This window comes from Desmodus rotundus, chromosome 9 (genome assembly GCF_022682495.2).
Source record: "Desmodus rotundus isolate HL8 chromosome 9, HLdesRot8A.1, whole genome shotgun sequence".
Taxonomy (NCBI): domain Eukaryota; kingdom Metazoa; phylum Chordata; class Mammalia; order Chiroptera; family Phyllostomidae; genus Desmodus; species Desmodus rotundus.
This window is the reverse complement of record NC_071395.1, coordinates 100,143,724-100,170,197: the sequence shown is the minus strand read 5'-3', so window position 1 is coordinate 100,170,197 and position 26,474 is coordinate 100,143,724. Positions and strand designations below refer to the sequence as shown.

The 26,474-nt window shown below is 45.6% G+C and overlaps 1 protein-coding gene and 1 long non-coding RNA gene across 2 annotated transcripts in view; one reads left to right on the top strand and one right to left on the bottom strand.

Moving 5' to 3' along the window:
- Positions 1–413: 413 nt before the first annotated feature.
- The window catches only part of CA10 (carbonic anhydrase 10), a 440,111-nt gene continuing 414,050 nt past the window's right edge, over positions 414–26,474 (bottom strand). Inside the window, exons 6-10 of the mRNA XM_053912093.2 lie at positions 23,524–23,619; positions 18,795–18,867; positions 5,903–6,057; positions 3,359–3,533; positions 414–1,666 (exon numbers count right to left, since the gene is read on the bottom strand). Of these exons, the coding sequence (XP_053768068.1) occupies positions 1,644–1,666; positions 3,359–3,533; positions 5,903–6,057; positions 18,795–18,867; positions 23,524–23,619 (522 nt within the window). The 3' untranslated portion in view covers positions 414–1,643. The remainder of the gene's footprint in view (positions 1,667–3,358; positions 3,534–5,902; positions 6,058–18,794; positions 18,868–23,523; positions 23,620–26,474) is intronic.
- Positions 17,720–18,780, top strand: LOC123477930 (uncharacterized). Its single transcript, XR_006652967.2, has 3 exons — positions 17,720–17,852; positions 17,991–18,060; positions 18,230–18,780. It is a non-coding gene; the product is annotated as an uncharacterized lncRNA (long non-coding RNA).

The window sequence follows — 26,474 nt, the reverse complement described above, 5'->3', positions numbered from 1 at the left end:
AAAAAGTGAAAAAAAAAACCCAACTCTGTGTATTATTTCAGATATGAACTATCTGGCTTTTTTTTTTCCCTGTCATCAAAGTTACTTGGCTGAAGTTTCCCATATGTTTGTGTGTTCCCATTTGCACAGACCCTACATGCTGGTGCTTTCCCTCTTGTGATGAAAAGGAGAGATGAAAGTTATTTTTAATTCAGCCACTGAACAAACATCCGCGTCTTCCCTTCCAGCAGCTAAGCCTATATGTTTTCTCAACAGGGTATTAATTACCTGGCTCTGGGAATGACGGGACAGGCTGTTCCCGTGGCTCTGGCTGACCTGCTGGCCACAATGAGGTTGCTTATGGACGCAGCAGGTCTCAGAGGCTTCAGCAGGGAGCATCCGTCTCATCAATAAACTCAGACGTGGGTCCTGGGTAACTTGTTAAACACATTTATTGATTTCTTGACAGTAACCAAACACAGTGAGTGACCATTATAAACAAGAAAAGAAAGGCATTCGTTTGTACTTTGTGAGATCCAGCTGCACCTGGAGAGAAAAGACACCCCTTTCCCAGGAATTTACAAGGCAAAGTGCATTCCTTCAAGGGAGCATCACAGGGGAGGGATGGCAGTTTCAAAACGCAAGGAATCTGTTGCCTGCTATCTCAGGCTGAAGCTCACCTCGTATGAATGATCGAGCCATGGAGTGGAATTAAAGTTATACTTGCTTAGCAAATGCATTCCTGATTGCCACAAACTCAGTAGAAACTGGCTGCAAATGAACAAAACATGAAGATGAAGGAACGAGTGGAATCAAAGAATGCAGCTGCATGGAGCCAGGGCTTAGCCTGTAAGGAAGTAGAACAGATCAAAGCCAGAAAAATAAAATTAACCTGTTAAACACATTTATTGAGCTGTTAACAATAACCAAACACAATGTATGACCTTTGGAAAACAAGAAACAGCAAATGGATCAATTCTGATCTTGGCAAATCCTACTAGAGATATGTGACAAAGGGGAAATAATTCAATTTCTTTATAGTCTGTGGTGATATATATATACAATGTGTATCTCTTCAATGTCGGTCCTTTTTTTTTTTTTTTTTAAATTGTTGAGTAAACAGAAGGATGATAATCTATAAATCAGTGTCCTTGGCCAACTTTGTCCTGGTTCACCTGCCGCCAGCACCCTCCAAGGATCCTAGGACACCAGCCGAGAGTCCTCGATGCAAAGAACCAAGTCTGCTTGATGCTGCCGAAGCTGTGTTTTCTCCCCTCTCTTTTGGAAGAATTTTTGTATGTACAAAGGCGGAAAGTTTCATTGGGTAGATTTATTATTTCAGGAAAACAGTATCAAAATTGTAATCAGGTTAACTGGTTATTTTCTTCTAAGACCTCTTATGAATGAGCCTTTAATTTCTGAAAACTTGACTTCCCATCTTGGAGGCTGTGTGAGTGTGTATGTATGTAGATATGTTTGTGTGTGCATGTGTGTGTGTCCTCTGCCATGGTTTTTCAGATCTTTTCATGAAGAAAGGGCCAATCCCAAGAGTGAATGAGGCTTGAGAAGGGGAAGGAGAGAGAAGAAAGAAGGGGACATTCTAGGTTATGTCAATTCACAGTTGTAGCATTTCACTGAGACGGAATTCTTCTTGGCCTCATTCTCTACTTGAGGAGCCATTCATTTACTGGAAAGACAGAGAAAGAAAAACACACAAACACACAACATAAAACAAGGCATAATCGAATTAATTTGCACAGAGTTTGGGGAATTACTCCAAAGGGGAAGGAGCAGTTCTCTAAATGCAGGCTCACTTGTATGTATCCTGACAACCCTTCCGCTTCCTCATGAACTTCTAGGCTCGAACTGTTCAATGTTGTTGTCACCAGTCACATATGGCTACCATAAATTTAAATTAGTTAAAATTAAATAAAAAATTTAGTGGCCTCACTGTACTAGCCATCCTTCAGGTGTTCAATTGCCAGGTGTGGCTGGTAGCTACCATATCGAACGATGTAGATAGAGAACATTTTTATCACCACAGAAAGTTTTGCTCTAGACCAGGGGTGGGCACATGACAGCCTGTAGGCCAAATCCAGCCTGTGATCTGTTTTTGTAAATAAAGTTTTATTGGAACATAGCCACACCATTCATTTACATGTTATGTATGGCCTCTTCCACACTATAACATCAGAGTGTGGTGGAGGCTGTGTGACTCATAAAGCCTACAATACTTACCATCTGGCCCTTTACAGAAAAGGTTTGATGACCCCGGCTCTGGACTGTGAGTGCTGTATGCCTGGGGTCATATCTTCTGTCTCCACCACACTGTATCCTCATCACCTAGCTAAGCGCCTGGCATGTAGTAGATATGCAATAAATAGGTATTGAATGAAGAGAAGGCTAGTCAATGAGTTGAGTATTTATTTGTCTGGTAGTTCTGGCAGGGAGGGAACAGAAAATTATCGTTTTGACACTCTGTGTGTGTCTGAGAAAGAAAAAGGAGAGAGGGAATTGTAGGGGAGGCAGAAGAAATGAAGTGGTGGGGGGCAAAGGGCACTGGTGGCAGCTGCTTCTAAAAGCTGCCTGGTAACCCCCACAGCCCCTGTGTCTGAGCTACAATGGGCTTCACCATCCAGGTTCTCATTCATTCCTTGCAACAAGCATGTAGATGGTGCAGGGACCGTCAGGAAAGAAGCGAGGCCCACTGGGTAAATGACGGCTGGGTTTGCCCGATTTGTTAGTGCGGAACCAGGCTGGGAACTTGGGTGTCCCGACTCTGGGCTGAGGACATCCCCATGACACTGTGCTGCCTCCATCTTCCTTCCTGTGTTGACAGTTTACCACCGTGATCAACAGATACTTAGAGTATAGAAGGAAAGAGAGAGGGCTGGCTGTGGACCAGAGGGTTATAGGAGGCGGAAGTCATTTGAATGTCCCCTGGTAGGAATGTCAAGTAGGAATAATTGTCACTTCTATGGACATAGCCCTGGAAAAGGATGCATTCATATATATTACCTCCTTGTATCCCAATGGCCTGGCATCTAGACTATTTGCTCCTCTAGGGAAAAGGGGTCCCTCATGCACCTAACGAAAAGCTCTCACGCTTCTAGCTATCCTGTTCTAGCATATAATCTCAAAAAAAATCAGCCTCTCTGGACTCTTCTGCACAATGGCAATAAAAAGGAATTTAACGTTTGATCTCTATCTCTAATATACAGGCTTTACAACAGAAAATCCCCATGCACATGGAAGGTGGTGGTCTTAATTATCATTTATAACCATGATTCCCATAATGGCACATCATGCCAGGCCTTTAGGAGGAATAGGAGGACTGAGCTGTGGCCTGGGCCCGTGGCCCTCTGAGCCATGCACCCACCTCTATACTGAAGCTTCTGGGCCCGGTTATTTGGACAGTCCTTCCCCTGTAAACTGAAGTTGATGTTGGTGCGGATACAGCGGTTGTTGAGTGGCTGGACAGGCCTGAAGTTGTCACTCATGCTCAGAAAGATCTGAGAGGGCTGATTCTGGCTGAGCAGGCGCAAGGAATGCATCTGAGGAGAGAGAAACAGCTGTGAGACCCACCCATCCTCTCACATGCACCAGGAAAGAAGTGTGACAGCATAGACTGGCCAAGCCAGGCTGCCTGGGAAAGGGCACGTGAGCCCCTCAGAGACCCCCATTGTGTGGATTCAGTTGTGCTGGGGGCCCACTGATGCTGCCAGGTGTGGACTGAGACTTGCTTCTAGCTCAGTAGTTCGCAGATGCCTCTGCACAAGGGAATTACTCTGCTTTATCCTCAAACACCATCTGCCAAAGGAGGAACTCCAACTAGATGTATACTCCAGGGTCTCTTTCTCTTACACCTCATGGCTCAATAATTCCCAACAATTCAGGGAATTACTCCCTGACATGGGTATTATCCAAACTATAGTGATTGGTCCAGGGGTCAGAGCGAAACTAAGTTGGATTAGTTTGGTTCCTTTTCTGTGAAATCAGGACCAGGAGCTGCACTGAAATATTTGCAGTTTCCACCCTGGGACTGAGAAGTGAAGGAAGAGTCTCTAGCAGGAGAGAAGAATGAAGTGAATGGGCAGTAGGAAGCAGAAGACAGCAGAGATAAAGGGTGTCTGGGATTTTGATTCCAGTGAATTCCTGACACCAATTTCTGATCTTAATTTCATTAACATGCCCAGTATCTCTTGAACAAATCCTTTCTCTGAGTTTAAGTTATCTGGAGGGGGCTGCTTGTCACCAAAAGTCCTAACCAATACAGACAGGACCAGGGCCTTGTTCACACTGTTGCTGGGTTGTAAGTACAGTTGACCCTTGAGCAATGTGAGGGTCAGGGGCGCCAGCCCCGTGTGCAGTTGAAAATCTGCGTATAACTTTAGACTCCCCCAAATACTTAGTTGTTCCTTGGTATCCACTGGGGATTGGTTACAAGACCTCCTGCGGATACTAAAATCCACAAAAGCTCCAGTTCCCTATAAAAAATGGCACAAGAACAATGCATAGAGTCCTCCACATCTGTGGACTCCCAACCACAGATTGAAAACAGTACAGGTATTGATTGAAAAAAATACGCGTATAAGTGGACCCATGCAGTTCAAACCTGAGTTGTTCAAGGGTCAATTGTGTATATCCTGTAAAGGAAAATGGATTCTGCTTCTTTTGCTCATCTTCCCTCTGAGGTTTTATAGAATCTCAAAATCATAAGCTGGTCCCCCCTCATTGTGAAGAGCAGTATTGGTTTCACAGAAGGGGGTTGACAGCCGTGAGAGCACATAATGAGCTATTACCAAAGCCGGCCTCAGAGGTCCGGTCTCCTAGTTCCCATCCAGATCTGAGGAGTCCAAGGCAGCTTTACGAGAAACACCCTGACATTCAAATATGTTTGTGAATATTGCCTCTTCTTGGACACTGACATAATTATTATCATTTTAAAGGCCCTAGAAAGTCCCCCAACAATGAAATCTATTGAACTCTTTTTTTAATTCAGCTTTTGCAAACATATCTGACCATCATCTATTTTGCTCATTTGCTTTCTGAACACCATCACTGTAGAACACTTTGGGAACTAACCCTGTTTTTCCTTCTTGCTCAGCTAGGTCAATGCTTCAACAATTAATTCATGCTAAACCTTTCAGGTGCTTATTCTTTTTTTAAAAAAAGATTTTATTTATTTATTTTTAGAGAGAGGGGAAAGGAGAGACACATCCATGTGTGGTTACCTCTCTCATGCCTCCCGACGCCCCCCCACTGGGGACCTGGGGGCATGTGCTCTAGACTTGGAATCGAACTGGTGACCCTTTGGTTTGCAGGCTGGCACTCAATCCACTGAGCTACACCAGCCAGGGCCAGATGCTGAGTATTTAAACATAGGTGTGATGAATTGAATTTGGTACTGCCCCCCCACCCAATTCATAAGTTAAAGCCCTAATTCCCAGTACCTCAGGATGAGACCTTATTTAGAAATAATGTCATTCTAGATGCAATTAGCTAAAATGAGGTTATTGGGGTGGGACCTAATCCAATATGACTGGTGTCCTTATAAAAAGGGGGATTTGGACAAAGAGACACAGACATAGGGAGAACACCAGGTGAAGATGAAGGCAGAGTGGGGGTGATACTTCCACAAGGCAAGTAACACGAAAGATTGCCAGAAACCACCAGAAGCCAGAGGAGAGGCATGGAAGAAATTCCTCCCTACTCCCTCAGAAGGAACCAACCCTGCTGACACTTTGATCTCGGATTTATAGCCTCTAGAACTGTGAGACGATACATTTCTGCTATTCAGGCCACCAAGTTTGTGGTACTTTATTAAAGTAGTCCTAGCACACCCATACAATAGGTATTTCACAAACACAGCCAGTTTTCACATCATCTTCCCCATTTGCTAAAAGACCACAGAGCAGCTCACCTGCATCCTTGTTATATAGACAGGTTTGTTCATTATTATCCAACTTGCCGTCTCATAGCAGGGCGGGATGGTCATTGACCCATCATAAGTAATGAAGCTAGAGGTCTCTGGATATAGTTCCTCTATATTAAGTCCCTGTAGTAAATATGCATCATCTAGAAGAGGAAATAAGAGAGACTTAAGAATTAGGTTTCTTGAGAAAATGCTGGTATTGCTGATTTTTTTCTCTTCTGATTCCAGAAGACTGTTTCTGTCAGGATAGGCTGCTGTAACAAACAGTTCCCCAAACCCCAATCATTTTAAACAATGAAGGATTTTTTGCTCACGTATATGTCCATTCTAGGTTGGCTGAGGGCTTCCTCCATGTCATTGTTGTCCACCCTTTGGGACCCAGGCTTTCAGAACAGCTGCTATCTGGACCCCTGTGAGTTGCAATGATAGGAGGAGATGCTCCCATCCCAGAAGTGGCACATGCCACTCCTGTGCACATATCGGTAGGCAAAAAGTCACATGCCCAAAGTTGACATCAGAGATGCGAGGAAGCACATTCTTCCTGCAGGACGGGACACTGAATATTGGTGAACAGAAACGTGGTCCATGACAAGGACACGAGGAAGAGCCAGATACTTGGTTATGGTTCCTGAGACCTGGGACCACAGTAGTATAGTCATAAAGAAACGCACAGGTGAAGCCTTTAGGATCTGTGGAAACGTTGACGGGTCACCATTCTTGTTTATAAACATTGCTTAATTAAAAGAACATTAAGAAATACTTTTAGAAAGAAATCAGGCCAAATCCTATCACGAGACTCAAAAGTTAAGTTCAATATCTGATGGTGTGTTTGTAGACGTCCTCTCTGTCAGGTCCACGCAGGTAGACTTTTACACCAATTGGAGGTATTCACACTCATAAATATTTTATTATTAAATACAGGTTTTTCAATGATAAAAGTGATATAAATATTTATCATAATACATGGAAAGAGAGAAAAAATAATGACCCCAATTATCTAAAACAATTGACATTAACATTTTTTTGTGTTTCCTTCTGAATTTTTTATTCAATGCATTGGTTGCATTTTTACAAAATTGAAATGCATCAGAGTTTTCAAATCTCAGTAAAGTGTAATGAACCTCTCTCACTCCACTCTCCTCTTTTCCCTACAATCCTTTTTTGCACACTCTTGCTCTCTTCCCCTTGTTTCTAAAGCACCATACTTAGTGTCCTTATTTTTCTGGCCATTCTGTATTAGATTCTGTTGCTGGATCCTGATTTTCTACCTGCTTCTCTCAATGGTGGCATTTCATAAGGTTCAGTCCAAGGCTCTGTTTTTTCTTACTCCATACGCTCATCATAGGGTAACCCAGGTACATCCATGGCTTCCACAGCCCTCTGAACCTCAGTGACTCCAGCAGTCTTGCACCCCCCAGTTTGCCATGAGGGCCAATCACTAGGGTCCATGAAGGAGATCTGGAGAGCACATGGCACGGACCCAAAGCCTGGCTGGTTGAGGGATGAGGGTGGCTCCTCCAGGCCCCCTCAATTCATGTGGTATTTCTCATTCACATGTTCAACTCCCAGAAGGAAAGAACTAACTCTTCAGTGGCTGATATAATCGCTCAAGTTTAGTAATGTGTGCATATATAATGGTAAAAAAGGTCTTTCACATACAGCTGGAACCTCATACTGACCTAGCAAGACTGTTCAGCAGATAATAATATCCTCATTGACAAGAAATTGAACATGAGAGAGGCAGAGTAACCCACGTAAGGTCACAGAGCTAGCCGGCAACTGCAGAGGGGGAACTGAAACCTGGATCTTCTGACCTCCAGACCAAAGTCATTCATTCAACAAGTGTTCACTAAGTACCTACTTGTGTTGGGCACAGGGTTAGGCTCTGAGGACAGAGCAGTAAACAAGATAGATGCCCTCCTTCTAGTTGAAGAGACAGACAACAAGTGACGAAATAAATACATGAAGACTCTAATATCAGATGGTGATAAGTGCACCTTGCCTTGCCTGTACCTTCCTACTGATCCTGAGCGTTAAGGCTCAAAATCCATTTTCCTGGGAAAAGGCCCCCTTTCTTCCCTTCCTGGGCTCTGACTACCCCAGTGGGGTAATGAACCTCTCCAGAGCTCTGTTCAAATGCCCATGAGGGAGAGACAGATTGGTCAAGCTGGATTTGGAGACCAACTCTAGGAAAAAGGACTTCTTTTCTCATTCCATTTAATTGTTCCTGCCCTTCCATCCAAACACCAGCGAATCAGGACAAGTTCAAGAGAGACACGGCTGGGCTGGGTCTGCACTCCGGGCCGTGCAGTCAGACGCTTCCATGACAGAGCCGTGGTGGCCGGAGCACACATCGACATGATGGGCCTTGGCAGTTGGATCAGGTGCCAACACAACAAGCTCCCGTGGAGTATCCATCATTTGGCTCTGTTCCTTAAGCCCCTTGTATGCGTCAGGTACTGAGCTAGGTATTGGAGAGCAGGACGTAATTAAGTGAAGGCATCAAGGAGCGGCAGAGACATGTGTATCTGCACTGAGTGCATTGAGAAGCTGTCAGTACCGCCTGGGGGTGGGACTCGGGAGAGGATTAACTGAGGAGCTGCCCTGAACTGCATCTTGAATGACATGAGCTAATCAGTGTGTGGCTGGCAGGCAGGTGGCTGTCAAGGGCACTGTAGACAGTCATGCTAGAGAAAAAGGACATGCGGAGGGGTGTGTGGCCGGGGACAGCCGGAGTGTGGATGGGAATCAGGGGAGGGCTGTTGTGAGAAATGAGGCTGGAGGGTCAGAAGGGCTGCTCCCAGAAGGTCCTTCTCTGTGCTTCTGGGAGTTTGGGCTTCACCCTGCAGGCAATGCAGAGCCACTGAAGGGTTTCATGCAGGGGAGTGGCGCGATCAGATCTGCACTTAATGATGCTTGCTCTGACAGTGCTTTGGCCTGAAGATTAACATATTGAATGAGAGAAGGAAGCATTTGGCACATCTTTATTAAAGGTCAATGTGATTTGTTTAACCAAGCTTGCACGCGGAGCATATTGTGTACTCTAGCATGCTGCCATTATTGCATTTTATTTTATTTGGGGTGGTGGGAAGGAGGGAAGGACAGAGGCAGTAGAATGAGGGACATTCCAGGCATGACTGGAGGAAAGAAAAAGAACATTTATGTTTCACCGAACCTATAACTAGCCTCTGTGTTGCATCCACATTTGAGGAAAGGATTGGTGTGTGTGTGTGGGGGGGGGCAGGCTAGCAGCAAGAGGCAAAAAGAGGCCTGTTCATGGATTTAACCCACACAGCAAGGTAACAACATGCTTCCAAAACACTGTGGTGCTGATGGTACTGAGACCACCCACTGTGGTCCTGCTGGGAGATTCCTTTGTCCATACCCTCTCTGAGAGATGCAGTACTGGTGAGAGAAGGTGGGCAGCTTCCTCCCTCTCCCATGAATGGGATTAGTGCCTGTATAAAAGCGACTCCAGAGAGCTGTCTCACCCTTTCTGTCATGTGAGGATACAACAAGAATTCTGCAACCCAGAAGAGGGTTCTCACCCAAATCCAAACAGGCTGGCACCCTGATCTTGGACTCTCAGCCTCCAGAACTGTGAGAAGCAAATTTCTGTGGTTTAGAAGATACTTTGTCATAGCACCTGAGACCGACTAAGACAGAGTATTTGCCTCACAGAGTTGTCTGAGGAACAAACGAGAGCAAGCTTTCCAAGTACTCGGCACAGGGCCTGGTCCACAGTAAGTACTCAGCAATGCTGGGTAGCAAAGGTGTCACTCCTTCCTTTCTGTGGGGTCCTTGCCCACCTTCCTGGGATAACCACTGCTTGACCTCCTCGAGGTCTCCGTGCTTTCCCCAGCTGGGGTAGTGCCTTCCCTTCTTGCCATATTTACTGAATTAGCTTGCCAATAGTTACTTACTATTTTTGAATGTCCCCACTAAGCTGTGAACCTTTGGGAGAAGGGCTTCCATCTTCTATCTCTAATCCCCAAAGATGGGTATATGGTCCACTGCATTGTGGGTGCTCAATAAACATTGGTTGTATTATTCCCAGCAGCTCCACCTGCTGGTAGTCCTGGGTATAAACTAAGGGAGGAAGATGCAACATCAAAATTCTCTGAGGCGCCTGTCTGTACCATTAACGTATGTGCTGCCCAGCCCTCTCCCCCATATATATCACATTCTAAGATATCAGGGTGAGCCTGAGACTCCACATGGCATTACTGTGTTTCTACACCAAGCATGCCCGAACCTGCGTATTTACACTGCTAATATTGGTGTGTATTTAACATGTAACACTTGTCCACTTGACTCACCACTTTGCCTCAAAGGCTGCCAGTAAATCGGTGTTCTCTCTTTTAGGAATTGGAATTTGAGAACTGCAGGTTACCCTTTTGCCTCTTCTTTTCTCCCCACGGAGCCTCGCTTGGGGCATTCGGCAGGACACAGGCAGCGGAACCCAAAAGGAGGATGAGCAAATCCAGCAGTTTTCAGCCCTAGGGTCAGGGAACACTGGTTCCACAGCTGACCGGGCCAGGAACTCATTATTGTTACCCACAGACCACCTCGTTCGCTCAGCAACCAGCAGACAAAACCAGTCTGTGCGTGCCAGTGTTATCCTCCGGGCGCTGCAGCCCAAGGGAGCCTAAGAACTAATGTGCTGGGGCGTGGACTCTGGTTCTCAAACTCTTGTGGCTCTGTTCATTAGTAAGAGTGGCGCAGGTCTAGAGCTGTTTATGAGCAGAGAGAGACAAATGTGGGGTGAAGCTCTGAGGCCAGCGGGGTGATCATGCATGCCTCTGCTTGCTTTAAGGGTATTTACTGAGAAGATGTGATGGCAGAAGTTCAAATAAATTTTCACGGATAGTTTTATAGAGAGGTTTTCTTTCTTTCTTTCTTTCCTTCTATCTATCTATCTATCTATCTATCTATCTATCTATCTATCTATCTACCATCTATCTATCCATCTAAACATAGCTCATATAGGACAAAGCCCTGAACTTTAAGCAGGAGTCTTAATTCAAGTTTAAGTTCTAATTGTGACTTTTCTAGTAACTGACTTTTCTTTCATGGCTAAGTCATGTAACCTCTTACTTGGGGGCCCCAGATTATTCTGGATATTACTAGAGTCATCTTCAAGTAAAAAGAAATTCTATAGACTCCAAAGTGTCATGCAAAAGAAACAAGTTTATACAGACAAATTTATCTTAAGCGGGTCAACTTTTGGGTATTGTAATTTTGTAATTGTAATTGTAATTGGGTATTGTAACATTGTAATTACAGTGTTGTAATTTTTTTAGCATGGGCTCTATCTTCATAGTACAGGAAGAGCCCGTGCATAATCAATAGGTATAGAATATTTATGCACAGTGTACAGCCCGAGTTTATTCCAAAAGACTATAGAAGTTGACAGCTGTGCTCTTGATTTTATGACATGCTCCTGATGAGTCTATTATTTATGTTATGCTGAGTTCTTAGTCACGGACACATTCCCAAGTTGGCCTTTTTTCTTTTTCTTTTTCTAAGAGAAATGCGCTATGAGCAAATACCTAGCACTGCACAGTGGGGGAAGCTTCCCTTCGCCCAAGCTTCAGTGTGGCCTCTGTTCAATGCATCGTGGTTACACGTGAGGACCACTGATGAGATTTAACACCGCCTGGCTTCCCGCTTAGGAAGTTCCCATTCAAAGAGAATGATGCCAATGAAAAAATGGTTTGGCAGTTCCAGAGATCAATACTGGATTTGCTTCTGATCAATATAGAACTACTTGGCAATTTTCTCATATGGAATGACATTTCCTCTTGTAATCTGAGCCACATTCAACTGAAATGAAAAAAGGCAATTACTAAGCATAAGGTAATGTGATTCTTTGTTCTACACAAACAACAAATGAAAAAAAGAGCCTCGGAGAGTTGGGTGCATGGAGGCAAGCGGCCTGTTCTCCATCCCTCGCTGACTTGAGTCACTACTTAGTGTGTGACACGGGAGTTGCTGCATTTCAAATTCTGTGAAAACGTTTCCGAAGCTGGTCTTTGAGATGAAAGCACAAATTCAATTAAGCACAGAGAAAGGCATCAGGAACAATATGCTCAAGTTCCTTGGTGATATTTCATCACATTTGACACCCTGTCCCTCTGAGGAGCAGGCTCACAAAACACTTCCCAAGGCACGGAGACATACGAGGCAGTTACAAGTTGGTCTACCTTTGCCTGCACATTCATCTTTTAGCCGGGGTGGGGGTGGGGGTGCTAAAACACAGTTATAAACGGGCAAGACTTTCTGAAAAAGGTATTTTCAGGGACTGGTATGGTGTGTCAAAATACCATGGTTAAAATCTCTCCCCCAAATACCTTTAGTCCCATCTTTATTTCCTTGGAGGAGATATGTTAAGACAACATATAAGGCCCTTCTAAAGGCTCTTCTAAGAGCCTTCTGAATTCAGAATCTGTGATCTTTTGGATTCTCATTGGACTGAAGTTCACCATTGGATTTACTGTGTGTGAAATGAATGGAGTGTGTGAAAGTGAAGGACAAGGAGACTAGCAAACGTGGCACACCGTCCTAGGACATTGGAAGAAAGAGTTCATTTATCTGTACTGTCCCAGTAATGCCTCCCTCTTACCCATGCAGAAAGGCTCTTTGCACTTCATTAATCACTAATTTCACCACTTTAAAATATCATAAAATTAAAAAAAATAATGCCAGCCCGATGAAGTCAGGTGGATACTAAAATGATAGGAATGTTACGTTTTATATAATCGGGACTCTATGCCTGGTAATTAATTAACGCTAGGAAAATGCAGGGATACAGGCATTATTCCAAAATACTACATTAAGAAACAATTAAAATGCTTCCAGTAAATTACCAATATCGCCTCCAGAAAATCCATCCAGAAAATCCACTTTTCAAGGTCAAAATTTTAGTCTTGACCCCCAACTGCTGAAGGGGAATTTAACTTCAACAAAATGGATTTTCTTTAGAAGATTTTTAAATGCGGCCTGCAGTTAATTCAGGCGGGTCCTCCCCATTGTCCCCCATTAGTGAGGGCTTCATTAGATCTTCTCAGACACAGGAAACCCAAGCTTCCGAGGAAAGTAGTGGGTCCTCATGACCAGCCACTGCGTGGGGTCGCACACGGGGGCTGGACACTTGACACTTCATTTAAAGTGAGCAAACCGTTGCCCTGTGTTGTTTACCTTGAACATACTTTTTACCTGGTGTCACAGTAAGCTACCTCACCCCCCTTCAGGAAGCTGGCTTCAATGACCACGTAGTTTAGGACAATTCAGACACACAACATTATGCACCTAGTTTAGACCCGCCATTGTCCAGGCAATGAACTCATGCCTTTGCTTCATCCTCACCTCAAGTCTCTCAATGGCAGTATTAATATCCTCATCTTACTGATGATGAAATTGTTATCTCAGCGATATTAAGAAACTTGCCTGAAGCCACACAGCAAAGGAAGTCCATTGGTTCCACCTCTCTTCACTGAACACATCATTTCCCATAAGCTTGGTGACTTTCACCAGCTTCATATCTGGCTCCCAAAATTCCCAGTTGTTTGGAGAGACGCTTCTTCTTTCCTCCTTTAATGGGTTCCCGGGCATGGATTTTCTTAACTGTCTCAATAGAATAATGGCTTCACACAGTTCCTTTTCTCCTGCTAGTCATCTAATCTATGAAGAAACCAAGCCAAGGGACTGTGTCCCTTGAGGGGGCTGCCATCGTGCGGTGCTTTCACCCCACGCTTCCACACTGCTCGTGCCCCTCACGCCCCCTCAGTTAGCTGGTGACACACACACTCAAAAGGCCCTTCCAGGCTGGGGTTTCAAAGTTATCTTTAGGAGTGATTTGCAAGCCTATGTCACGAGGACATGAGCTGCTCTTTTAAAAGTGAGGACGTGTCCGCCTCTCTTCTCTATTTATTCTCACTCCCATGATTTCTCCCAGTTTAAATGCCATCTGGAGCCCAGTGATTTTCGCATTTATATCTTCAGTTTTGTCTCCTGAAATCCAGACTCCTATGTCCAACTGCCTACTCCATCCCTCTTATTGGGCACCCCATCGGCATCTCAAGCTTAACATGTCTGAAACATGTCTAATGTTAACATGTCTTAACATGTCTAATTCCCTTCCCATCCACTCACATGTTTCGTCCAGTCTTCCCATCTTGGTTGATGGAAATGTCTTCCTTCCAGTTCCTCAGGCTAAAAACCTCAGGTATCCGTGACTCTTCTTGTTCATATCACACATCTGATCGGTCAAGAAATGTCTTGGCTCCTTCTTCAAGACGTACCCCAGCCTCTCTCCCCACCTCCCCGACATTCGCCTGGTCATGATCCACACCGTCTCATCATCTGGATCGCTGCTATCGCCTCCCAGCGTTGCTGCTTGCTCTTCTCCGGTCTATCCCTACCCAAGTCCACAGAGTGACCTCCTGTCAGCAGGTCACGTCACTCTCCACTCCAAGTCTTAGATCGACTTCTCGTGACGATGGCCTCCAAGGGAATGGCTGATGGGGAAGACTGACCTCACGACTTCTCTGACTACTACTACATGTGCCAACAGTGGCAGTGCCACTGTGTCCCTCTGATCTCCACTGGTGGTCCCATGCCAGGGGATGGGCAGGAGTTCAGAGAGCTGAGGGTGGTATGGGCCTGATCTTTCAAAGTTCCCCCAAGTTCTGTGGTTAGTTTATGTCCCTTCCAAGTGGAAACAAATGCAAGAAGCAAAGAGATGGCTCTTCAGACGGAACTGAAGTTGGACGTAAGAGAAAAACATGCTGGTAAGTTCCATGTAATGTGAAAGTGTCAGCATTACAACTAGTTTTAAGACCTCAGAGGTAAGCGTTCCTTGCTTTTCTGTTTGAGTCCTTGCTCTCCCGTTGCAGAAGAGTAGCTTATCGTTCAGGACATGCTCCCTCCCTTCCCATCCCACCTCCACGGGAAGATTTATTTTACTTTGTTTCGTTTCATTTCATTCATTTTTAATTTATTTCTTTTTCAAGATGACCACGAAATGTATTTGAAGTACAAAGGATGTCATGTGGCTTGCTTTGGCCGATGGAAAGTGGATAGATGTGCCTGTGTGTGAGTTTCAAGCCTAGGCCTTGAGTAATATCACACGTTTCTGACCTTCACCATCAGAAGTCCTTGCCCTGGGTGAGCTACCTGATCCCCCAGGAAGACAACAGCCTCGTGGAGCCACGCTGCCCTGGCCCACCTGCCTGCTTGCAGCGGGAAGCACAGCCACCCCAACTGACCACAAAGGCAGCAGTGAGGCCAACGTGTGTCGCTGAAGGCTTTTTATAATGCGGAATGCTTGTTTATTAATAGCTGCTTACTAGATGTATACCCCCTCAAGTGACTTCACTTCAAGTGACTTGCTTGGTTTCCTCATCTGTAAACTGGGATGGCAATTGTATCTACTTTGAAGGTAGGTACTTTGTGAGCACTAGGTAAGGTGCTGCAGGTAAAGCTCTCAGCCCAGAGCCTGGAGAGCAGAAAGTTCTCAGTTGGCATCACTTCTGTCCTCTTGATGCTCAGCATGTTGCAGAGTGGGCACCACATCTAAGCGATGGGGCATATTGGGGCCATGCTGGGCTGTCATTCTGGTTGCAGCTGCAGAATGGGTCGGTGGGGAGAGTGGGTGAAGGTCAGGGTCCGGTGTCCCTGGGTATGTGGCTGGGCGGCAGTTGGGGGAATTGGTTCATTCATATCTTAGAAGGATAGAAACAGTACACTGATAGGTGCCCCTGAGCAGGTGGTGGTGTCCTCATCTTGACTGGAATTCATGGGCTGATGGTGGCATCGCCTGCTGCCTCCGGCCGAGCATATGGAGAGACTTTCAGGCTTGTGTTTCCCCCTACTGGCTGCATCCTAGTGACTGGCTCCTGATCCAGACACTCCCCTGCTTGCCTCCTGTCTTCCTCCCCCAGGCTGGCTGCCTTGGGGAGTTTAGCTGCAGGGGAGAGTGGTGGCCCACGCTCTCCTGCTGAGCCAATCAATCCTTTCAGCCACAGAGTTTTGGGAATAGTGTGTCCAGGCCATTCCTACACATAGGGGCCACCGTCATCCCTGTGGTGTCACCCCCTCAGGTACGTGACAAGTGTGCTACCGGGAACACCTTCATTATTCCCCAATGTGTGTAAGAGCACAAAATGCCTGTGATTAGGGGGCCTAACTCACTCAGGTGTCCCCATGGGGTCTCTTTATCTTCTTTTAGTTCTCCCTTCTCTTTCCTGGGCCCTGACAGATAGATTGTGAGGGACAGAAGGAGGAGGGGCCCCTGCTCTCTTCTCTCTGCATTTCTTGAAGGGCGTCTGGAGATGTACTGAGGGAGTTTCTTCAAATACATCTTCTGCACACCCTCCTCGGCCTGGCACCTAGACCCTTCGAGATCTGGCTGCAGACCACCTTTCCTGCCACTCACTCCCTCTGCCCCTGTCCCTGCTACCAGTGGGGGCCATTCATCCCTCCATTAGTTCAGGCCAACCCCAGTGTTTGTAGGGCACACGGTTCGATGAAGAGCTGATGAAGACAGAGTTCCTCCCTTTGAACGCTTCATCATCCCTTCAATGCTGTGGAGACTGCTCTCTAGGCTTAGAATGTCTCCCTCCCTCTAGCCTCCTGGCTGTCTCCTTCCTTCCCTCCTTCTCCCTTTTCCTGTCCTCTCCTTCCCTTTCCCTCCCCTCCCTCCTTCCTTTCTGTTTTTTTCCTTCCCTCCCTCCTTCCCCCAGCAAATAGTTATTCATCTATTCAGTCCTTACTTGAATGGCACCTGCTTTGTGCAATCTTGCCATGTAATCCTGAGCAGATCTTCCGTGATCCAAAACAATTCTCTTCATATTTTGACCACTGAACTTTTTACAAATCTTTATACAATGACATGTTTGTCTCTCCAACTAAAGAATGAGGGCCTTGTGGACGAGGAACATGTCCTCACTATTGATCTTCGCTCTCAGGAGCCACTCAATACATATGTGCGAAGGTCTTGGGTTTAACATTGCTGTCCACTCCAACTCTCGCCACAGCGTGTCCCTCTCAGTCCCGGCAGGCCTGACGGGGGTGGCAGTCAGGAGGCACACCTCATTTGAAGTAGATGAAGTTGAAGTTCCTCTTGGCCACAGAATAGCCATATATCATTGGTCCCAATGAGACCTGTCACCTTGGCTCTCCAGCCCCTGTTTGCAGCAGAATCAATACAACTTCCCATAGTGCAGACCCACGTGGATGGTTCTTCTTCAGCAGCAGCTACATCACGTAAAATTAATCAGACCAGAGCCGGGGGTGGGGCAGGGAGGACGGTCCCGCTAATGATTGATTATGCAGCTGGCAATCTGTTAGGTTGTGTGTTGGGGCTTAATGTGCGATTTCAAGGCTTTTCACGGTCTCTAAAACTGCAAATTCAAGATTATTTAAAAACATTTTATTTAATTTTCATGCTTTTTTAATCAAAAAAGTTAAAAGACTAGTAATCTTTTATGGGCAGTTATCAAATGTTCTATTTGCACATAAGGCAGAAATGTCTTCTTTAGCTGGGAACTCTTAGGGGTGCTGATGGGGAAGGGCGGGATAGCTCTGGAGACAACTTGATTCATTCTTCAGGGTGATGTCCCTCTAGGTGGAGTGTAATCCTTCAGGTTCATTCATCAACCCCACAGCCCTCCCCACCACACCCCATCCTCTTCATTCACATGGGAGTGACTTTCCAGCGAGCGTCTGTGGGGAAGGCTGGGCCTGGCCCATCTTTATGTTCCGGGAGCCTTGCCTGGTGTCTCTCACTGGGCAGGTGTGCAGGAAATGTTTGCTGAATGAGTGAACCCGTGAACAAGGAGAGGGTTCTTCATACTCTCCCTCCAGCCGTCCGAGGAGGGACTTGTGTGCATTCACTCCTCCTTTGCCATATCACCGTGGGAAGCAGAGGCAGAAGGTACAGCTGAGCTCCTCACTTGGTGGAGGACATGCCAAAGGGAAGTGGCGTGTTTTAACTTTTGTGAAAATCATTATTTACCTATTGCTTGATTCAGAATCCTAGAAGGACCTTAAATTCAATTTCTTTACTTTACAGATGAGGAAACAGAGCCAAAATGAGGAAGCTCCCTGCTTAAGGAAAAGTCAGGACTTGAATCCCACCTCAGGTAAAAAAAAAGACCTTTTTTTTTTGGTACTGACTTCTTTTATCTCTTGGTATGTGTCATTTCATGTAAGCTGTCCCAAATGCTCTAACTTCTGGGATTTCTGTGGGTGACAGTAGCCCTTTTCCCTCTTCTCCCTTCAATTCCTCCCTTTCCTGCTTACACATTGCAGAGACAAAACGTCCTGGAAACCCACGGAAATGGGACAGAGTCCTCCAGATCAGCAGGCCATACACGAAGATGAAGAAACATGCCACCGTGCCTCTGCCTGAAGGGGGGCCCAGCAACACAGAGAGGGAGACTTGGCCCAGCTGAGGGGCGCTGTCGGTGCTGGGGTTGGACGTAAGCTACCTGGTGAATGCTTTCTCCATCCCGAAATTGGCAAAGCCCCAAATACGGCGAGCTGCCATGGTGGAGTTTGTCAGCCAATAGAGTGCCCCGGCTCATTACCAATCCAGGGGATAATGACGACCACCTTCGTAATAATCATTATTGCCTGAGACAGGCATGGATGACAAAGACACCCCAGGGACGTCTGTTTCAAATGAGCTGCTTCTTGTCCAGCCTTGCCTCTCCAGAGTGACTTTCTGTACCGCATTAAAGGATCAGGGAGCTGAAAGGGGCCCTTGGAGATCATCCGTTCCGGCTTCCTGCCTTCAGACAGAGCTAACCTTTATAGGATAATTGCATAAGAAATTGTTGTTGTATGAGAAATAGTTGCTGCATAAGAAACTTACTTTTGTATGTTATTCTTGTGATAGTATCTCTGTTGAGCATTCGGTTAAGAAATGGGTTTGATGAATCAGAAACCTAGGGGAGACAAAAAGAATTTTTGTTTTAATGACCGGGTAGTACTCTCCCAGGGTAAACACTGCCTCCAAGAATTCGCTTGTTTGTTCATATTTCTTGAGGGTCTAACAGGTGTCAAACACTGCGGTGGCTGGAAATTCAGAAGTAAAATATACAGACACTATTTTCCAGAAGTCCCAGTCTGGAGAAAGAAGACGGGTTAAGTAAATAGTGGTTATAATAAAGCATGAACACTGCTAGCATAGAATCACAGGTATGATGGTATTAGAGGAGGACCATCCACCTGGGGAATCTGGGGGCTAAGGCCTGAACCGAGTCCTTTTAAAAAAAATTCATTTTAGGGAGAGAGAAGAAGGGTGGGGGAGGAGATGGAAGGGGAGAGAGAAGGAGAAAGAGAGAGGGAGGGAGAGAGACAGACAGTGATGTTACTCCACTTATTTATGTACTCACTGATTTATTCTTGGATGTATTCCTGACTGGAGATCGGAACCACAAACTTGGTGTATTGGGACGATGCTCTAACCAACTGAGCTACCTGGCCAGGGCCCTGAACTGAGTCCTGAAGGACGGGTAGAAGTTAACAAAGTGCTCTCATGGTAGAGTGTGGAAACAAGGAGGGGTAAGGAAAAACATCACACGCAGAGGGTCTGTCTCATACACAGACACGGGAGAACTAGCCATGCTCAGGCACGCACTTCATCGTAGTTGGAGCTGAGAATATGGAGGAAGGATGGAAGGTGAGGCTAGAGGGGTAGGCGGGGGCCAGCATGTGTCAGGATTTGACAGTCATGTTAGGGCATTGAAACTTCATTCTGTAGGGATGGGGAGCCATCAAAGGGGATAGGGAGTTGCATGTTAGCAAGGGGATAGTCATCTAGGTTGAGAGTGAGAAAGACTATACAGAACAGGGGTCTCAGGAGATGACAACAAATCTCTAAAAGTAATAGAGAACCTTATTACATAACTGTTCTCTATTGCATAAACCAAATATATCATACACCATGCCATCCACTCATCCATCCATCCATCCATCCATCCATCCATCCATTCATCCATGCACCTATGCATCCAGTAAATATTTACCAAGTACCTATAAGGGATCAGTTCCCATTTTATGTCCCTGCCCTCAGGTCTCCAAAATACTTCTTTGGGAGAAAAAGCCAAGGTTCCAGGAGCTTAATCCAGGGGACCACCATTGGAGACTGTGATGTGCCCCCACATAACCGTGGACACTGTTTTCTTGGCACCCCCTTTTTACTCAGCGTTGCTGAGGCATCACTGTTCATCCTAGTCATTTCTCTCCTACCTGGCTCAGCACAGCCCTACTCTGCAATTTACACCTCAGCTACTGATCGGATGTTGTGACACATCAACATTTTAAATCTGATTTATTCTAAGGTTTGGCAAAATTACAGCAGATGATGATTATTATTAGATAAGCAACAGGTAATTTTTAGTTTGCAAATAGCCCAGATTGTTTATTTTCCTGCCATGTGTCTCTCTGTTCCCACAGTTTCCTGGGTGTATTGTGTTGAGACACACACCAAAGGGAGCTTGGTGCGTGACAATGCTCAGGGGTGTTTTAAAAACCCACCCACACAAATGGAGAAAAGTCCCAAATCGAACACTGCTGCCCCCTAGGGGCTAGAGTGCCAAACCCAACTTTGACTTTCCCATCCTCTTTGGCTGTTTCAAAGACAGCCTGAAGCCACCTGTCTGTACCAATGCCCCGGTGAAAGGAGGAGAGCCTTTCACGGCGCAACAAAATATAATGTGGTGGCCTGTAAGGAATCTGCTAGCACCCGTAATTGGGTGCCTTGGGCTCCTGGTATTCGGTGAGTCTGGGCAGTGCCAATGTTGGGACTGGACCCTTCTGAGCTGATTAAAAATAATTGAAAAACTTCCAAAGTGCTCACAGATGATTTGTGGGCCCCAGTGTGTTGGCTGCGTGGGTGAGAGGATAAAATATGTACTTGGTATAAGTGAGCTTAAGTGGGAAGTTAATGGTGTGTGATTGAGTAGCAATTACAGCCAAATCTTGGTTCCCTGTGGTCACGGGAAGGATGGGGAAAAAGGAGGGGATGGAGATAAGTAAAACCCACAGATAAACAAGTCTCCTATTTTTAACCAACAACTCCGACCCTTCTATGGCTCTGCCGTTGCCCAGGGCGGCACCTCCAGGGCTCAGCTGACCCAGATGCGGGGCTTCTCATTTTCGGTTCCTGCCTGCCCTGCAGGGAGCTGAGAAGGGGAGGCGGGAGGATCAGGTGGAGGGCAGGCCAGCAAAGGCTGTGCACTCTTTCTTAGAGACTGACGGCTTTGTTCAGCTCTTTTCTATGTTCCAGTGGCGACCACAGGGCCTGCCTGTGCCCCACACTCAGCCGGTGTTTTGGGCTGAGTGGATGACAAGTCACAGCTGGAACTTCTGGAAGTTGATTATATTGTATAAAGATAGGAATGCTGTGGTTTATTTTGAGATCTAGCCAGAAAGCTTCAGGTCTGCTCAGGAAAAGAAGGGAAGCACCCCTAAGGGACAAAATGGACCAAGACCATGCAGAGCAAGTCACCACCCATTCACTGACCTCAGGGTCAGGGGCATAGTTCCTCCCAGCCACCTGCAGGGAGGCAGCCAGGACCTGCGTCAATAATCTCGGTGGAGCGAGACACACCAGTAGTGTGCTGTTGAGGAGGCCGACTTCCTGGCGTGCCAGTCACCCTGTCAGCTGTGATGCACCTGCACTTCCAGGATGACACTCAATGACCCCGGAAGCATTGAGCAAAGCGAGGCAGAGTCAGGGACTGCGGCTGAGGCAGCCACCGATAGGCACGCATGGTTGGGCAGCCCACATTGGCTGTAGAGTCACTCCCTGGGAAAGCCACGGGAGAGGTGAGCGCCTGGGTGGGTGTGTCCAATACTGTGACATTTCTGCAGGCTTCCCTTCAGTGAGTGTGGCCTGGGATGGATGCACCAGTTGGTTAGCAATAACTGGGGCTGGCTGAGGGATATAGAATTTGCCCTGTCCTTGTGGGCAGCATGGGGGTGGGGGAAGATGTTTTTAAATGTCACTTTCTGTCGTCTTCTTCTCAGTTGCTTCCCCTCAGCTCTCCTGGGGAGGCGTAGAGTGTGAAGGAGGTCATTCATATTACAGTCAAGCAAGACCTGGGTTCCCTTCCTAGATGGGCTGTTAGGAGCTACGTGGACTTGGGTGGAATGCCAAAGAGTCTCTGGACCCTTCACCTCCTTAGCAGGATAGAACACCAATGCCCACCCTGCAGACTTATTAGGGTTAAATGATAAAATATATGCAAAGTACGTATTCGAGCGCCTGGCATTCAGGAACCTGCAAGGCCTGTGATGGAGCCAGGAGATATAGAGCAGAGCCTGGCAGGACCAATTTTTATGGGATGTCACATCAGGTATTATAAAGGCCTAAAAAATACGCTTCCCTGGCCAAAAGCCCCCTTCCTCTCTCTGGTGATGACAAGCTGGAGGAGTTTGGGGTTGGTGGTCAGGGGGTAGCAACATGTTACAAGTGCCCTTGCCCAATGTACAGCTCTGCCCAGACCACAGAAAGGCCGGACCTGCCCCAGGTGAGGGATAAGACTTAGGGGTAGGCGTGGAGTTGTGAGAGGGAGGACCAGGCAGGGCGAAGTGCCCATTGCAAAGGCTGATGCTTTCAGGGCGGGCGAGGGAGTGGTACCTGGGGTGCCCCTGTGCCCATTCTCTGCACAATGATGATGTCATCACCAGAGCTCTGTTCCAACCCCATAGTGGCAAATGCTGGATTTCTATCAATCGTCTTCCTCAGATTCCAAGTTTAGAGTGGGGCACCTCCTCTAACGGTCTGGCCAAAACTTCCTAAGGGGTTAACACAGTCACTGCCAGCTTTCAGAAATGCCAGGCATTGCTTTTTTCCCCCTAATTGAAAAGACCATTTTTTTTTTCTTTCTTCCTTTAAATTTACATACCTGTTTCAGTCTCCATCTGTCAAAAATGTGAACAGTAATTACCTTTTAACAAATTAGAATTGGCTTCACTGGAGATTTGTTGGCGGTGACTGTTAGGAAGATGAGGAGCCTCCCTAGAGTGTCATAAAGTCAGCATTGGTGATCTTTGCTTAATTTTCCCCGGGGGATGCTCATGAGAACGAGAGGGGAGGGCGATGCTTGGAGCCCTTGTGCAGAAGCTGGAGGGAGCTGCTCCGTGCAGTGCAGTGCCGGGCAGGCGGGGAGGGCATCTCACATTTCCCTTGGATCTCTTTTTTTCCAAGCAATGGGCTGGGCTTCAATCCTGTGGGTTGTCAGTGAGCCACCCCTTCCCCTCCTATCACCTCTTTCTGATTTTTCTGCATGACATGAGACCTGAAGCTTGCTTCTGGGTCCAGCACATTTCCCCCGCCCGCCCCTCCAGGACAGAAGCTGCTCAAATTCCTGGGCCCTGATGCTCTGAAATGAAACCCATCATTTTTGCATCTCACTGAGAGGGACCTCATTGTTCCTAAATCTCACGGATGTGAAATCACCACCCTGTAGCTTTTCTTGGGCACGTACACCACCCCTTGTGTTATTTCTAAGATCCAACAGGACTGTAAAGAGGCATTCAGATTGGGGTGGGGATGGCAAGAGGAGAAGAATAAAGGAATGCAAGACACTTACTTTTATAAATATAGAAACTACCACCAGTCCATTCGGGCTCTTTGCAGCTTCTGTGACATTGGTATATAACTCATGGTTATAGTGGATGAGCTGCACCTGGCAGGAGGAAGAAAACAGGAATAAGGACAAGACTCCAGCATTAAAATGTATGAGGCACAGAACCCCCCCCCCCCCCCCCCGCCCTCCATAAGGGTAAACGGTAAAGTATGTTGTAGAACAACTGGAAAGACAATCTTGTAATCGGAGGGATTTCCAGATGTGTGTGTGCGTGTGTGTGTGCATAAAATGCATGCATATACACACATATACAAAAATACCCATACATATTTGCAAATGTTTCCTGGTAACAAGCATGCCTTTCATAAGCTCAGTGCCCATCTGGCTCTGGCTCCATCTCAGGACATTTCCCCTGAAGCATGTGTAAAGTGAATTTCCCTTATTAGGAGTGGAACTGCCCTGCAGGGGCCAACATGCTGCACCAACAGCTGCCACTGGCAGCGAGTAAATCCTGCTCCCAGCCTCTGGCTGAGCGGGGAAGTGTTAGGTCCTAAAGGAGACAGAAACGATGTCTCAGGCTGCCGGTGCACCAGCCTCCCCCGGTCATTTGACTGTGCAGGGTTAAACTACGTCCTCGTTCACTGGAGATCAATGAGAACCTGTGCGACACTCAGTGTGGGGAACCAAAGGGGTCCGGGAACTGCATTCCAGTAAACAGGTTTCCCCCGTCACCTAATTAAAAAAAAATCTCTTTTTTAAAAAAGAAATGGTGAAACACAGCATACCCACATAGTCACCGAATGCCCCACCAAGTTTGAGCCATGTGAGCAAGACCCCACCCGAGGAGGACTCAGTCCTTTCCTCTGAAAAATGAGTATGATTATCTCTCTTTGGATTCATCTTAGGGCTGTGCTTTTAAAACAGATTTTTAAACAGCACGGAAGTATAATTTTTGTAACAATATAAAACATAGAGAAGGAAAAAAGTGATAGTCCCTCTCCCACACCTGTCTAATCCTAGCCCAAACAATACGACTCCTAACAGTTTAGAATTTACATTTCCAGATTGGGTTTTTTTTTTTTTTGTGCTTATAAATCACACACACATATACGCATCGGGCTTCAAAACAATATATGGGTAAATTCCTACAAATATATAACTTACCAAGACTGAATCGAGAAAAAATACAAACCTGAATAGATGAGCACAAATACGGAAATTGAAGTAGTAATAAAACCTCTCCCCTGAGAAAGAAAATCCCTGGACCAGATGGCTCCACAGGTGACTTTTACCAAACATTCAAAGAAAAATTCACACCAACCTGCCTTAAACTCTTTTGAAACAATAGGAGAGGAGGGAATGCTTTCAAACTCATTTTGTGAGGCCAGCGTCATCCTGATACCAAAGCCAGACAAGACCAGTGCAAGAGAGAAAACCACAGGCCAATATCCCTAATGAGCACAGACACAGAAATCTTCAATAAAATATTAGCAAACTGAATTCGACAGCATATTAAAGGGATTATATGCCACAACCAAGTGGGATTTATTCCTGGGATGCAAGGATGGCTCAGTATATACAAAACAATGTGATATGCTGTAATAACAGAACGGAAGATAAAAACTACATGATCACCTGAAGTAAACTCAGAAAAAGCGTTTGACAAAATTCACTATTCATTCATGATAAAAAACTATTTTAAAAAGGCACAGAAGAAACTTACCTCAACATAATAAAGGCAATGCACGAAAACCCCACAGCTTTTATCATAATCAATGGGGAAGAACTGAAAACTTTCTCTCTAAGATCCAATACAAGGCTAGAGTGACCACTCTTGCCACTTCTATTCAACATAGCACTGGAAATCCTAGCCAGAGCAATTAGACCAGGAAAAAAAAAAGACATCCAGATTGGAAAGAAAAATGTAAAATTATCTTTGTTTGCATGTGACATGATCATATATGTGGAATACACTAAAGACTCCACCACAACAAAAAACTGAGAACTAATAAATGAGTTCAGTAGAGTTAGCAGGATTTCAAAAGTCAACACACAAAAGTTGGTAGCATTTCTATGTGGTAACAATGAATTATCTGAAAAAGGAAATTAAGAAAACAATCCCATGTACAATAGTGACAAAAAGAATAAAATACTTAGGAATAAACTTAACCAAAGAAGCGAAGACTTGTACACTGAAAATTGTAAAACATTGATGAAGGAAATTGAAAAAGACACAGATTAATGGAAAGACATCCCATGTTCATGGCTTGTAAGAATTAATATTGTTAAAATGTCCATACAACTCAAAGTAAACTATGATGCAATCTGTGTCAATTTCCAATGTCATTCTTTACAGAAATAGAAACAAACTATCCAAAAGTTCCTGTAAAACCACAAAAGACCCCAAATAGCCAAAGCAATCTTGAGCAAGAAGAAATAAGTTGGAAGCATCACATTTCCTGGTTCCAAAATACATTACAAAGCTATGGTAATCAAAACAGTATGACGCTGGCATAAAAACAGAAGTATAGACCAATGGAACAGAATAAACTGCTCAGAAATAAACTCACACATTTACAGTCAACTAATCTTTGACAAGGGTACCAAGAACACACAATGAGGAAAGAATAGACTCTTCAATAACTGATGTTGGGAACACTGAATATCCACATGCAGAAGAATGAAATTGAATCCTTATCTCACACTGTATACAAAGACCAACTCAAAATAAATTACACAGTACCTGAAACTGTAAAACTATTAGAAGAAAGCACAGGGAAAAAAAGCCTCCTGACACTGGTCTTGGAAAGGATTTTTTTGGTTATAACACCAAAGCACAGACAACAAAACCAAAAATATAGACAAGTAGGATTACATCAAACTAAGCTTCTGCACAGCAAAGGAAAAACATTCAAAAGACTGAAAAAGCATCTTATTGAATGGGAGAAAATATT